General features: G+C 30.9%; 1 protein-coding gene across 1 annotated transcript in view; it reads left to right on the forward strand.

Annotated features, from left to right (window-relative positions):
- The first annotated feature begins 393 nt into the window (after nucleotides 1-393).
- LOC106689127 (putative ammonium transporter 1) overlaps nucleotides 394-13,254 on the forward strand; it is a 47,793-nt gene continuing 34,932 nt past the window's right edge. Inside the window, exon 1 of the mRNA XM_014433934.2 lies at nucleotides 394-529. Within this exon, the coding sequence (XP_014289420.1) occupies nucleotides 436-529 (94 nt within the window). The 5' untranslated portion in view covers nucleotides 394-435. The remainder of the gene's footprint in view (nucleotides 530-13,254) is intronic.

Below are 13,254 nucleotides of genomic sequence, written 5' to 3' on the forward strand. Positions count from 1 at the left end.
TATTTATTATCAAAGTACGTACACAAGATGACTGGTAATTAATTCTCACTGGAAACTCCAGTTATTTAGATAGATCCAGTTCCAGAGTTAGGATCGCTGGAAAAGTTTAGGAAATAAACACCCTCAAAAGATAGATCACATAACACTATTATGACCCAGTAAAAAAATCTAATTAAAATTAAAAAAAAACTGTAGAGATTCCAAGAGACGAAAATGTGCAGTGGTACAACCTTTATATCTGTAGACATATGTTAAAAGATAACATTTAAGAAAAAAAAAAAAATTAACTTTTATTCCATGACAATGAGTGATGTCATATAATTCACTATATCTAATAAATTATATCTACTCTGTTTCGTAGATAAGAGCACGAAAAAATTAACTAATGTTGATTTCTAATGTTGTATGTTACAGTTAAATCAACAATAAATTACCATGGCTACCTCATACAACGAGACGATGGAATTCGTAGAGTTGAAGAAGGATATAGATGATATGTTCCTCCTTATCAATGGTATTATAGTTTCATGTAAGTATACAACTCTTTTATTAATAAAATATAAATAAATGATAATAGGGATTATGAATAAAAAAAAATTATACAATCAAAAACAATACCCAACTAATACAGGAATGGAAATAAATGAAATAATTCGTGAATAATACATTATGTTAGAGTGCTATATATCCCATTGGAGTCCTATACTACCCTAAACATGGGTTGGGGGTCAATGGTTTTCATTTTGTGGGACCGTCACTCGATGAAGAAAGTCAACGCCCCAAGTCGGATTCAAACCGACACCGCCAATAGCCATCATATCGTTAAAACTGTGTCTTAGCCACTGAGCTACGGGCGGCCCATTAGATATAATAATGTTAGAAAAAATATCATAAAATGGTTACTATCTAAAATATTTATTTAAATTTGTATTATTAACTTTTATTTATTTTATTTTATTTTTTAAAATGAGCAACATAGTTCTAATGAGACTTATCGAAAAAATAATTTGTTATTTCATTTTTCTAACTTAGCTCATTTTATTGACTTTTAATTTTTTTATATATATGCATTAAAAGGAAAAAATATGGTGCTTTCCAATTGTTAGAGAAAAAATATTAATAAGGATAAATTATAAAAATAAAAATATTCTTGAGGATGCTTCTAAGCTCTCAACAATTTAATCTTTCTTTGAAAAATGAACTCTTGTTTATCTAAGATTATAACTCTAGAGTCGTAGAGTCTAGACTTATATATGTTTCTTTCCTGTTTATTTATTTATTTAGATTTACAATTGTATCTCTGTAAAGTATTTACATTAATTAAATGAAATAGATACTATAAATAATAAAACATGTAAATAAAAGTTATTTCTGAAGCTAAGGCTGGGAGAGATGTGCTGTGATCCAGCAGTCATGCCTTGCCATCCACATTCGGATGTTAAGCCTTGGTTCGGGGTTCCTTGAGTAAAATGTAAATATTGAAAATAAGTAAGATCAAGATAATTTATTTTATTATCTTTTAATTTATTTAGCTTCTATGTTCACATACGATGTATATTTATTATTGTACCATGATTATTATTCATTTTATTTTGTACTCATTATTATTATTCATTTTATTTGATTGTTATTTATTTTATCTTATATTTATTATTATTATTATTTATTTACTCTTCTATTGCAATGCAATTTATATAAATGGCAAGATTACATATATAAAAACAGAAGTTAAAGTTAAGACCGCAGCAAATTATTACAAGATGTTCTATTATTTAAACTCGTTTATTTATTAATGAGGCGGTGAAAGGAAAACTACAATAAGTGAATATAATGTCGTTTTGAGAATATTATTAGAAGTAACAAAAAATAGGCAATTTATCTTTTGCAGTAAACATAGTAAAACCTCAAATATAATATTTTTGTTTAAATTATGAATGTAAATATTTTTTAGGTGAAACTATATATGTTTAAGCGCATTCTGTAAAATTGTGTTCAGCGATGAGGCGCATTTTTGGCTTAACGGGTTTGTTAATAAGCAAAATTGCCGCATATGGTCGTGCGATTTGACACCTCTCGATTATTTCCTGTGGGGCTACGTGAAGTCACTGGTTTATGCTGATAAACCAGCAACAATTGACGCCTTGGAGGCCAGCATTGTTCGTGTTATTCGTGACATACGGCCAGCAGTGCTCGAAAAAGTGGCCCAAAATTGGACGTCCAGAATGCGCTTCGTCAAGAACAGCCGCGGTGCCCATATGCCCGAAATAATTTTCAAATGTTAATGTCACGTATTGATCTTTCGAATAAAAAAAAAATTTTGATTACAATTTAATTTTTTGTGTTATTTTTTACAATTTCAAGTTCTATCGGGCTTAAAAAAACACCCTATACATTTGAGTAATATTTCGGAGGAGATAGTGATTTATCTCTGAGACACACAACTGTTCTTTCAAAGGGGTGAAATTTTAAAACAGTAAGACATTGATACGGACATTCAAAGCAATCGAAAAAAAACAATTTTTTCAAATGGTGCTTCACTTTGGGTCTTCAGTTTAATTTAAGATTGCGATGACTTAAAAAAATAAGGATTTTTTTAAACGTAAAAACGGAAAAAAACTGATTCACTTCTATCCTCCAACAAAAGTCACCTTCGACCAACCTCTGGAATAATCATATTTCGCAAATCCATAACTGTACTCAAACAAGATTCCGTAATTCCATTCCTCAAAACACCCCTCAGTGGCTATTATCTATTCTAGTCTTCCACTTCGACTACGGTTCCTTGGTCTATGGAGGGCTATCTGCAGAACTAGAGTTGAGATTGAAGAGACTTATGAATTGCTTTGTTAAATTTACCTTTGGGTTTCCAAGGCGCTCACAAGTCTCCCGCTGGAATACCGAGTTGAAGTGGCTCTATCCAATCTCCCGAAGGCAATACCTCCTTGGTGTTTTCCTATTCCAAGTTCTTAAAATAAAAAACCTACCCATATCATTGATCTCCGCACTCTTCGTTCATCCATCCACTCATTAAACACCAGATCCCAACCGATTGATTTATATATGCCCTCCTGTAGAACCGCCTTTTTAAGCAAATTATTGTATGACCATACCTCCGCATTGATATATTGATACATTGATATATAACAGCCATATATTGATTAGCATTATAAACAGTAGTTAAGCCAATATCCCAATGTAATTTTATTTTACTTATTGGAGACTTGTAAAAGCTTGCCAAACAGAAATCTTAATGTATGAACCATGTATTTATTCTTAGGGGACCTATGACCCAGAATAAAATTATTTTTTCATTCATTCAATCATGACCATATGAGAAATCTAATTGGCTGTCATCTTGAAACAGTAAGTAAAAGTCGGAGACAATGTTTGATTTTACCTATCTTGAGACTATTGTAAAACCTCAAATTTTTAGGGGGTTCATTTTTTTTTTTTTGGCAGCTACTGTGAACATTTAAAAAATAATAACATGTCCATGCTACACGCAACTAATTCTGTTAAAGAATAAATTAGACTTTTTCACATATGAAATAGGTTACAATAATTAAAATTAATAGGTAAAATAAACTATTTAAAAGTGAATTGAAATCAAACCTATTAAATTTTAGCAGAAGTAGAATAGATTTTATTCTTGGTAGAATAAAAGAGTAAAGGATATGATTACTTTAAAATTTAAAAGATTTGTATAATTAAGGAAGAGATAAATTTATTATCCTTCATATTATTATTATTATATGAAAGGAATATGGTCCGGGTGTGGTAAAAAAAACTCAAATAGTAGAATATACTATTTTATTGAGCCAACGTTTCGCCCCACGTTGCAGGGCTTCGTAAGGGCTAAAAAAGATACAAACACATAGTTACAAAAGGAAAACAAAAACATAAGTGTGAAATAACAGGGGTATAAAATGTAAAAAAGTAAGATATAATAAGAAAAATTAGAGGTAGTAAATAGTAAATGTAAAGGGTAATAGTAACAGATAGATAAGAAAAGAAATATTAAAGAAAATACAAATAAAGAGATGTAAAAAGAAAAAAGAATACAAATCAAATGATAAGACAGAATGCATACCTATTTTGACGGTAGTCAAAACAAAAATGACCGTTGGTATTGGGAGGAGTGGGGACGGCAGTTGGGCCACAATAACGACTCTTTATTTGTATTTTCTTTAATATTTCTTTTCTTATCTATCTGTTACTATTACCCTTTACATTTACTATTTACTACCTTTAATTTTTCTTATTATATCTTACTTTTTTACATTTTATACCCCTGTTATTTTACACTTATATTTTTGTTTTCCTTTTGTAACTATGTGTTTGTATCTTTTTTAGCCCTGACGAAGCCCTGCAACGTGGGGCGAAACGTTGGCTCAATAAGATAGTATATTCTACTATTTGATTTTTTTGACCGCACTCGGACCATATTCCTTTCACCTTTACACACGGTCAATCAATAATCTTCCAGTATTATTATTATAAGAAAGTGATATATTATTATCCTTCTTTTTATTGTGATATATTTATCTTAGTAAATATATCACAATGAGAAGAAGAAATACCTTTGGTTTTAGTTAATTGTGCAGTCTATAGATGGTCCTACAGTTTACAGTCAACCTGCAACATCATTATTTTTCTTAAAGTTTTTACGTTTCACTAATAATAAAAAAATGCAATTTCATTTCATTTTATAAATGTTAGTAAAATAGTATCAAAACCGCAAATGCCAACAAAAACAACAACAATGATCTGACATATGGTATTTTTATATATCAAGAGTGTATCAGAACATTCTAAACGAAAATTTAGATACATTCTCTTCTTGTATGTGTGTGTACAACTTCAAGCCGTCAAGTCAAGACGTTTTACTATTTGGAGATCAAGATATTCAAAAATAATTACTTGCTAAGTCTGTAAATTATAGTCAAGTGGCGTTTATCGCTTTACGGTCATGTGGATTCTTTTGTTTGTAACGCTACCGCGTTCATCGATAAGCGGTATCCCAGGAAACATTGCTGCTCAGTGAATGAATATCGTTGGCTAAATCTTCAAAGCTACAAAAATGAACTTATTTGAGATTTTTTCGCGACCTATACCATTAACATATCTAATAAAATATTTGCTTTACAAATTTACATGGCAGTGTATTAAAAAAAAAAAAGCTGTGAAAACAAACAATTCACACCACTCCTGTTTAGAATGTAAATAAAGATCTTAAAACAAGATTTTGCTACTTGGCAGGACCAGAACGTTATATACAATCATTTCTTAACGAAAAAATTTCATTTCATTTTCAAAAATATTTTATATCCCATTGAAGACAAATAGTTCGAAATCTTTTGAATAATAAACGATTATTTTAAATAGTCGGTCATGATGAATTTAAGGTCTAAAACCACAGATCGAAGAACAATACCAATAAAATAACATTGTAGAATTCTTTTCGTGTATGTTTTCGCATAAACAATGATAATTGCATGCAAAAACAATGATATATGATAATATCAAACGGTTTAAACATAATGTCCACACTTCTTATCTTCAAAACATGCCGTAATCATTCAACGTGCAAAATTTAACTCTCCAAACTATGTAACATATTATCTGCCGAAATTAATGCAATAGCAACAGCACTTTACTTCTGTATATATGTCTTTGAACCACAATTATATACTAATAATTACAGATTCGTTAAATTCATTAGATTGTATTTATAAAACCTGAAAGTTTCGTGCATCCATTTCTACCTAACAACCCTCCAAACCTGAGTATGTTAGTTACATTTATATAGGTTCCAAGTAACGTGGGGATCATAGGAAATGGAACAGGCCGATCGAGCTGGAAGAGAAACACTCTCGCTCCCGGGACGGAGAACTGCAATATCAAGTTCACAAGAAAAAAACAAACCCATCGATGAGGAAATTAAAGATGGATGGAAATCTAAGTGAAATGAAAACCCAAGAAATACACTAAAGATTATAAAAAATGAGGTCAAGCCTTGGAGTTCCAATGTCGTGGAAAAAAGGTCATGCGAGGCTCACTCAGGCCAGTGAAGTTTTATGCCATTAAATAAGAACGAACGTAGAGTACTCGATAACTGCTAAACGTTTTAAAAAATATCGTACTACACGTTTAGTCGACTTTCTTAATGAAGAAACTAATTTTATACAACCAAGGACTCTTAAATTTCAGTTTACTATCAATGAAAAAGTAATAGTAGTGTAGATGCATCGGCACTTGAGATTTAAATTACATAAAATAAGGCTTTGAAACGACTGAAGAGTTTGAATTTATCGTCATTTTAATGCTTCATTGTTTCTTTAAGAAAGATCTAAGCGAAAAAGGCGGTTTTTGATTAGTTATTACTGTCACTAAAAGAAAATTCCCCACGTTGGGCGTAGTATTTAGCTTGATGAGGTAAGGAGGAGAGTTTGATTGAAAGCTTTTGGTTGGATACATTTTGTTTGAAATGCACCTTTAGATACTTTTCTCTAGATGTAGCAACTATTTCTTTGACTATAGAAGTTTTAATTTCTACTTAAACAAGATTCTTACGATAGGGTCATCAAAAAGCTCACTTTTCCGGAGGCATTACACTTACCAAATGTGATTGATTGGAGTTTTAAGAAACCAGTAATTTTTTTTTCTAAATTGTATTATTAAACTTTTATATTTTGATTCTAACCTAGCTCCCTCTTTTATTCCTGGCTATCCTCCTAGGCGCCTGAAAAGAAGATGGCCTTGTGACCTTATATTGTAAAATGTTTTTAGAGGGGTAGTTATTATGATCTTACTTCAAACTTGCTTGTTGTATTTTATATACAGTTGTAGATGTCAATAAATAAATATATTTAAAAACATTTTTTTTGATTCACTATATTTATAAAAAAATGGAATCAAAATGATACAAGAAAACAAGGCTTTTTATCAAAACGTAAAATCATTAATAAAATGTATTTCATCATGATTCAGGTTTACTATGGGTACATCTCCCTTCCTATTGATGGTGTTTAGCTGGTATAAAAACTTAGGTCAGATTTATTCAGGTTAAAAATTATAATTGTTTATCTTAGATAAAAATCTAAAGCTGATTAAATTTAAGGGAAATTTACTAATCTGAAACACGCTGGAATGAAAACTCAAGTACAATAACATCGTAATACTAAATTTTTTTAAATATTTCTTGTGTCTAACACTGGTGCATCTTAGCTAAACTTGTTCTGAAACATTTCAGCTGCATTAACCTATGAACGCATTACGCACTGGGTGAAGCTTCGAAACCCTGGCTGGGAAAATTGCTTCTAAATTTAAACCGAAATCACAGAATATCACTCGGACTAGGATGAGTTGATCTCCAGTATTCTTCCTTTCTGTCCTATTCACAGTATACAAAAGGATGTCAAAACAAATAAACAATAAATCTAATATAATCAGTTAACAAATATTTGTCATTACTACCGTAATAGTAAGTCAATGGGGTTGTTCCAACAGGAGATTTGACAATAATCAAACTGACGGGAGTATGCGTACCGTGGTTACTCCATTCTAAAAACTGTACTCTACACAAGCCTGCCAGGTAATTGATTGTTCGAATTCAATTTGAACCGAGTTTTGTATGTATATAAATTTTCCAGGTTTAAAAAAATACTTAATATTGATTATAGACTTATAATGTAATTAATTATACCATTTATATATTTCATACTATGATCCTCATTTAAAGGAATAGAATATATAATAGAATTTTTTATTGGAACAAATGTTGTCTATTTACACCTTTCTTCTTATTATTTATTTGTCCCCAATCTCAACTGTTATAATTGAATAATATTATATTATGTATTTATCACAGTTTTCCCATGCATAATTTATTAATTGCACCATGGTCCACGGATTCATCATTCGTTAGAATTATCCATCTCATTATTCTCCACGCAAAGTATAATTTTTCATGTTATGAAATTCAATTGTTAACGAACTCCGCGGAAATTAAGTGACCAAGAACTGTAATGTTTTCACAAGGTCGATTATTTTCTCTAAGCTGATTGTATAAAGAAACGATTCTTTCCTTGTTCCCGGTCTATGCCTCTGGTTTAAACTTTTTGACGATATTTAATAGCTGTAATTTAAATTACGGTATATTGAGTTACAATTATTACGTAAACTGAATTATAGATTGCCAAGAAATCAATTAAAGGGATTTTTAAAAATGAATAATTTTGTTATTGTAAAACGGTATTTTATCTAAAAAATGTGCCTTATCCTCAATATTAAAATAAATCTAAGATGTAACTATAGGACGTTTTATGACAATATATAACCCTAATAGTGAACCATCCTTCTTATTTCCGTAAATAAATTGAGCATTAAACTAGACAAGGTAAAATAATCAAAAAAATCATTAAAGAATCATAAAACTAAAATGTAAAAATTAAAAAAAAAATCCATATCAATTGATTCTCATTAATTCTTAAACCTGATATTGAATAGTGCCACTATTAAAAAAACAGCATTATGTATTAACTGATTTTTTTTAGCCAGCAATTCTCATAAAACAATAAGGGAGAGCGTGTTAGTTCTGTATTCGTCTTGGACGCAGTTAGTTAGATTAATATACAGAATAATTAGAGTAAATTACAAAATAGAGATGAAATTACAAGATGTTATAAAATAAAATAATATAATAAATTTAAAAAGATACAAATAAACAACAATAATTAACAGAATATATAAAGTAATGATAAAACAAATAAAATAAAACCTCTTGTCATATCATAAAACTTAAGGTGACTTCAGATAGTAAATAAAAAAAAAATAAATAAAAAATCAAATACAACTAAACTAAAAAATAATAAATGAAAAGAGATAATTTCTGCTAGTGTACATATTTACAATTATAAACGAAAATCTAAGACAGAAAATATATAAAGCTTTTTTGAAACTTTCAATTGTTATTCTTCCGGAATTGGTTGGACAGAAGGTAGTTTGAACGGGATTTGAAGATTGGAAGGGTATTAGAACAACGAATAAAGGAGGGAATAGAATTCCATAGGGAAGAGGAACGGATGAGGAATAATCTGTGAATTAAAATGTGTAATAAACACATAAATTTCTTAATTTGTATTGGAAGGATTTTTATTGACTCCAGACCTGTCCTTAATAAGTTCAATATTCAGATATTTTATATTATATATGTTTTGGAGCCGTTAGAAATTAGCATTGGATAAGTTAGGAATTTCAAGGTCCGATGAAACCCCGTAGGTGAATTCTGAAACTCGAAATAGTACAATAATTCTGATAAGCTTCTGCTTTGAGTGTTTGTTTAGAGAATACTTCAGTTTTTTTTTTGCGTTTAATCTTTGTTGAGTCTCGGAGAATAAACAGTAGCTTTTAATTGAAGAAAGGTTTATTGCCAGCTCAATTACGACCTGACACATATTACTACCTACCCTTGTTACCACGTGATTGGACGGAATAAGGTCGCTCAGGTTTTCCCCGACCAAGGCCTGATCTATCATTCTATCACTCGGATGGAAATACCCTCCTAAGTACTCTCTCATGTCTAATTATACAGAGGCATGATTTCCATAGACATTAATCTTGTAAGATTCTATTAAAAAAAAACATTGAATTTAGCTTTTTATTTCAAGCTGACCAAACCTGTAGGCTATCATGTAGAACACTATACATAGATATAACATATATGAGGCCGTAGTACCAATGACCTACTCTTCGAGATAATTCGAGAAAAAAAATAAGTATTGTGTTATTTTTGTTTTTATTGTGTAGCATTACATTATGTCATATACTTTCAGAAATTATCAATAAAGCCAAGAGAACTCATTCACATCATATTTACAGTAATATATAAATTAATTGATAACTAAATGATAAGTTTAAAAAAAATTATAATAATGAAACCGTATTAAAGTAAAATAACATCTTTAACGCAGCCATTCCTATTTAAAATATTTTCATTCAGCCTGGGGAGGTCCGAGTCGATTTTGTCAATCTCCTTGTGAAGGGAAAAGCAGGATTCTGGAAGTTCACGGCGCTGACAACTTATTGCATCATTGGTTAGTTATTAATCGTGGTCATATGTCCCTAAATGAGTAATCAAGTCTAAAACGCCGATAGGAAGACCGATCTAGGCCCTGTTTCATAATGAAAGCTAATAGCATTACTTCATAGTACAAGTGAAGAAACTAGTGTGGTAATAATACTAATACTTATTTTTTTCATCATAGGGATGACTATTAGTGATATTACCGGAGTTAAAAAATACAAGTTACTGTTCTACAAGTCTGTGTAATTGAATTAAGGTAAATCTACAAGACTAATAGTATTAGTTTGTACTGTATTATGAAACAGGGCCTAGGTGGATGTAGACTACACTTGAGGTTGCTGGAAAAGGTGAAAAAATTTGGAAAAAGATGGGAATCAGGATTGAATATTTACCTATGATAGGAGAGAATTAAAGAAGATTGCAATAGAGGCCCAGGTTCCTATAGGCAGTGTAGTGCCAACAAATAATATTAATAATTAATAATTAAAGGTCCTCGCATGGGCGTACCAAAAACTAACCCAGAACTAACATAAAATTGTTAATTTAACAAAAACTGTTTTTTCCAACAAACAATTGTAATAACTAATATGGCACAGCTATAATTATATATATATATTTTTATAATTTTAATTTCATTCGCATTGTCCATGCTGAAATGTCTCATTCCGAACGACTATGGCTTGCCCTCCGCCCTCTCAGTTTTGATCCTGGATACGCACTTGGTTCCTCGGCTGTTTCTACGTCAATGTGCCGAACTCCTCTTTTGGTTATTAAAAATTTTTTTTCAAAGTTTCTGTTAGCCGAACGTTTCTTTTTTTGTAAAAAACGTTCGGCCAACAACGTTTTATTATGATGGTTTTTAGTAAAACTATTTATATTTCATATAATTAATTATGACTATCTTATTCTGCCAATTCTTGTTTTTTTGTTGCTAACTCCAGTTTGCAAACTGGAGGAATGATGTAAGAAAATGTATGGATTATATGAAGAAGACTTATGAAACCTTTTCTCCCTCCAACAACTGCATGTGCGGTAGTACAGTTTTGCGGATTCCATATGGGCACAAACAGACTCTTAGTTAGACGAAGAGATCTCTTGGGAATAACCCCGAGGATCTAGCGTGGATCTGACCACATCTGGTCAATACTGTTGTCGGTCGATCAGAACGAATAAAAAAAATATTTCTCTTATCAAATGAAGTTCTCTTTTCCGGTTGATAACGAACGCGATGAATACCCTTTCCAAGAAACTGAAACCAGCCCAAATCAAGTAAACTAAAAGATTCAAAACAAGCTGTTATCAAATCTGACAAGAGGGAAAACAGAAACCCGTACAGAGGTTACTGAATAGAAAGTGATTGGTATTCACGAATATAAATTGTTGGAAATCAACAGGCTTCATTTCGGATCGGTCCAATATTAAGTACTCGAGTCAGTGCTCGTTCCTAAAAAGAAATAATATATTGACGTCGTCTGTGTATATCCCAATCAACTGATTCAAATAATAAAGTAAATCATAAACACACGAAAAAAAAAAATGAAATACACCTATCATTACTAAATCGTAGTTCAATAAAAATGTCTAGTTTATATATTTTAATAGTCTCTGACTATAATAGTTTGCATTTCAAACTAAAGCTACAAGTTACGTGTTACCAAACGTGAAATAATATCTGGATTATATCTCTAGGAAATCTGGTGAGTCAATTCTTTTAAAATTTTTTGAGGTTAATCACTTCCATTTTTGAATGGATCTATTTATTCAAGAGAGAAGTAAAGATGCACAAATGGTTGACATGATTTCCCATATGAAATCAAGAGGTTTTTATAGTGCATGAATATGAGACAGTGGTCCCGAAACCTTGTACAATATCATGAATAAATAATAAATAATTCATTCAAAAATGGAAGTGATTTATCTCAAAAAATTTTTAAAAAAGTGAAATAATACTTCTTCGAGTTTGTTTGAGAATTTGACAAAATAAAATAATTCTAGAAGTAGAATGGTTATAAAAATTGAATGAAGGCAGGCGAAGCTTTTAAGATGTCCACTTACGACCATTCTACAAGTAGAAAGTCCAAATATTCGTCAGGGAGAAATCCATAAAGATGTTGATTGTGTAAAGCTTGATGCAAAAGAATTGAATTGAATATTTTTTTTCTAGTTTTATTTCTTTCATTCTATTGATTATGTTTCCAATTTTGTTAATTATTATTTTTTTTTTTGTCCTCCTAAAGTTTTCTCCAGCCCCGTGCCGCCTCTCTCCGGATTCTTACTCCCTGCAGTTTTTGGTATTAAGTGCCACTAAGTCTATCTATTGGAGTTTCGGTCGTCCCCTACCTCAAGTTACTAGTTAAGGTAGAGGTTTGTTCCCTTCCAAGATTCGTTTTGAGGTACCGAGTGTCCAGCCCAGTCCAGACGTCCAATCTTTAAGAGCCTGATGCTTCCCCACATAGCTCGTATTTAAGTATGTTAAAATATATAAAGATTAATTAAAATATTTATATAAATAACTGCCATTTTTTTTAAAATTTAGTATTAATCACGACTATTACAACATTTACTAGACAAACGGTCTAAATTGCCAATCCATTACAACAGACTGATCTACATGACTATTATAAGGCCTATCAGGACATCCGCAGTTGAGCTTTGGGGCTCCACTAAGCCATCAAATTCCTCCCGAATCCAATCCTTACAGTTCAAAATCCTTCGTAAAATCCTTAATGCTCCTTACTTTGTCACAAATCAAGTCATCCATCAGGACCTCAATGTTCCATATGTTGCCGATTTCGCCTGAACCAGATACCATTCCTTCCATTATAAACTTCTCAACCACCCAAATCTTGTTTCTAACATGCCTTCTCCTTCATTACCTAATAATCCTCCTAGGGGTCTGAAAAGAAGATGGCCTCGAGATCTTCTCCTCTAGAAATGTTATTGGAGTTCTATCAGTGGGTAGATTCTCCACATGTTTGTATCATGTCACTATGTCACTTACAGCAAATTTACTTGTTGTATATATTTGTATCTAGTTGTAAATAACGATAAATAAGTTATTAACAAAAGAAGTATTAATCACGCAATATATGTGTGTATATAACAATTAAAAGAAAATAAACATTTCTAATAAATTGATAATTTTTAAAATTAGTAAAATTCAAACAAAA

The sequence above is a fragment of the Halyomorpha halys genome, unplaced genomic scaffold (genome assembly GCF_000696795.3).
Source record: "Halyomorpha halys isolate HHAL.00 unplaced genomic scaffold, Hhal_1.1 Scaffold1282.1, whole genome shotgun sequence".
Classification (NCBI taxonomy): Eukaryota; Metazoa; Arthropoda; class Insecta; order Hemiptera; family Pentatomidae; genus Halyomorpha; species Halyomorpha halys.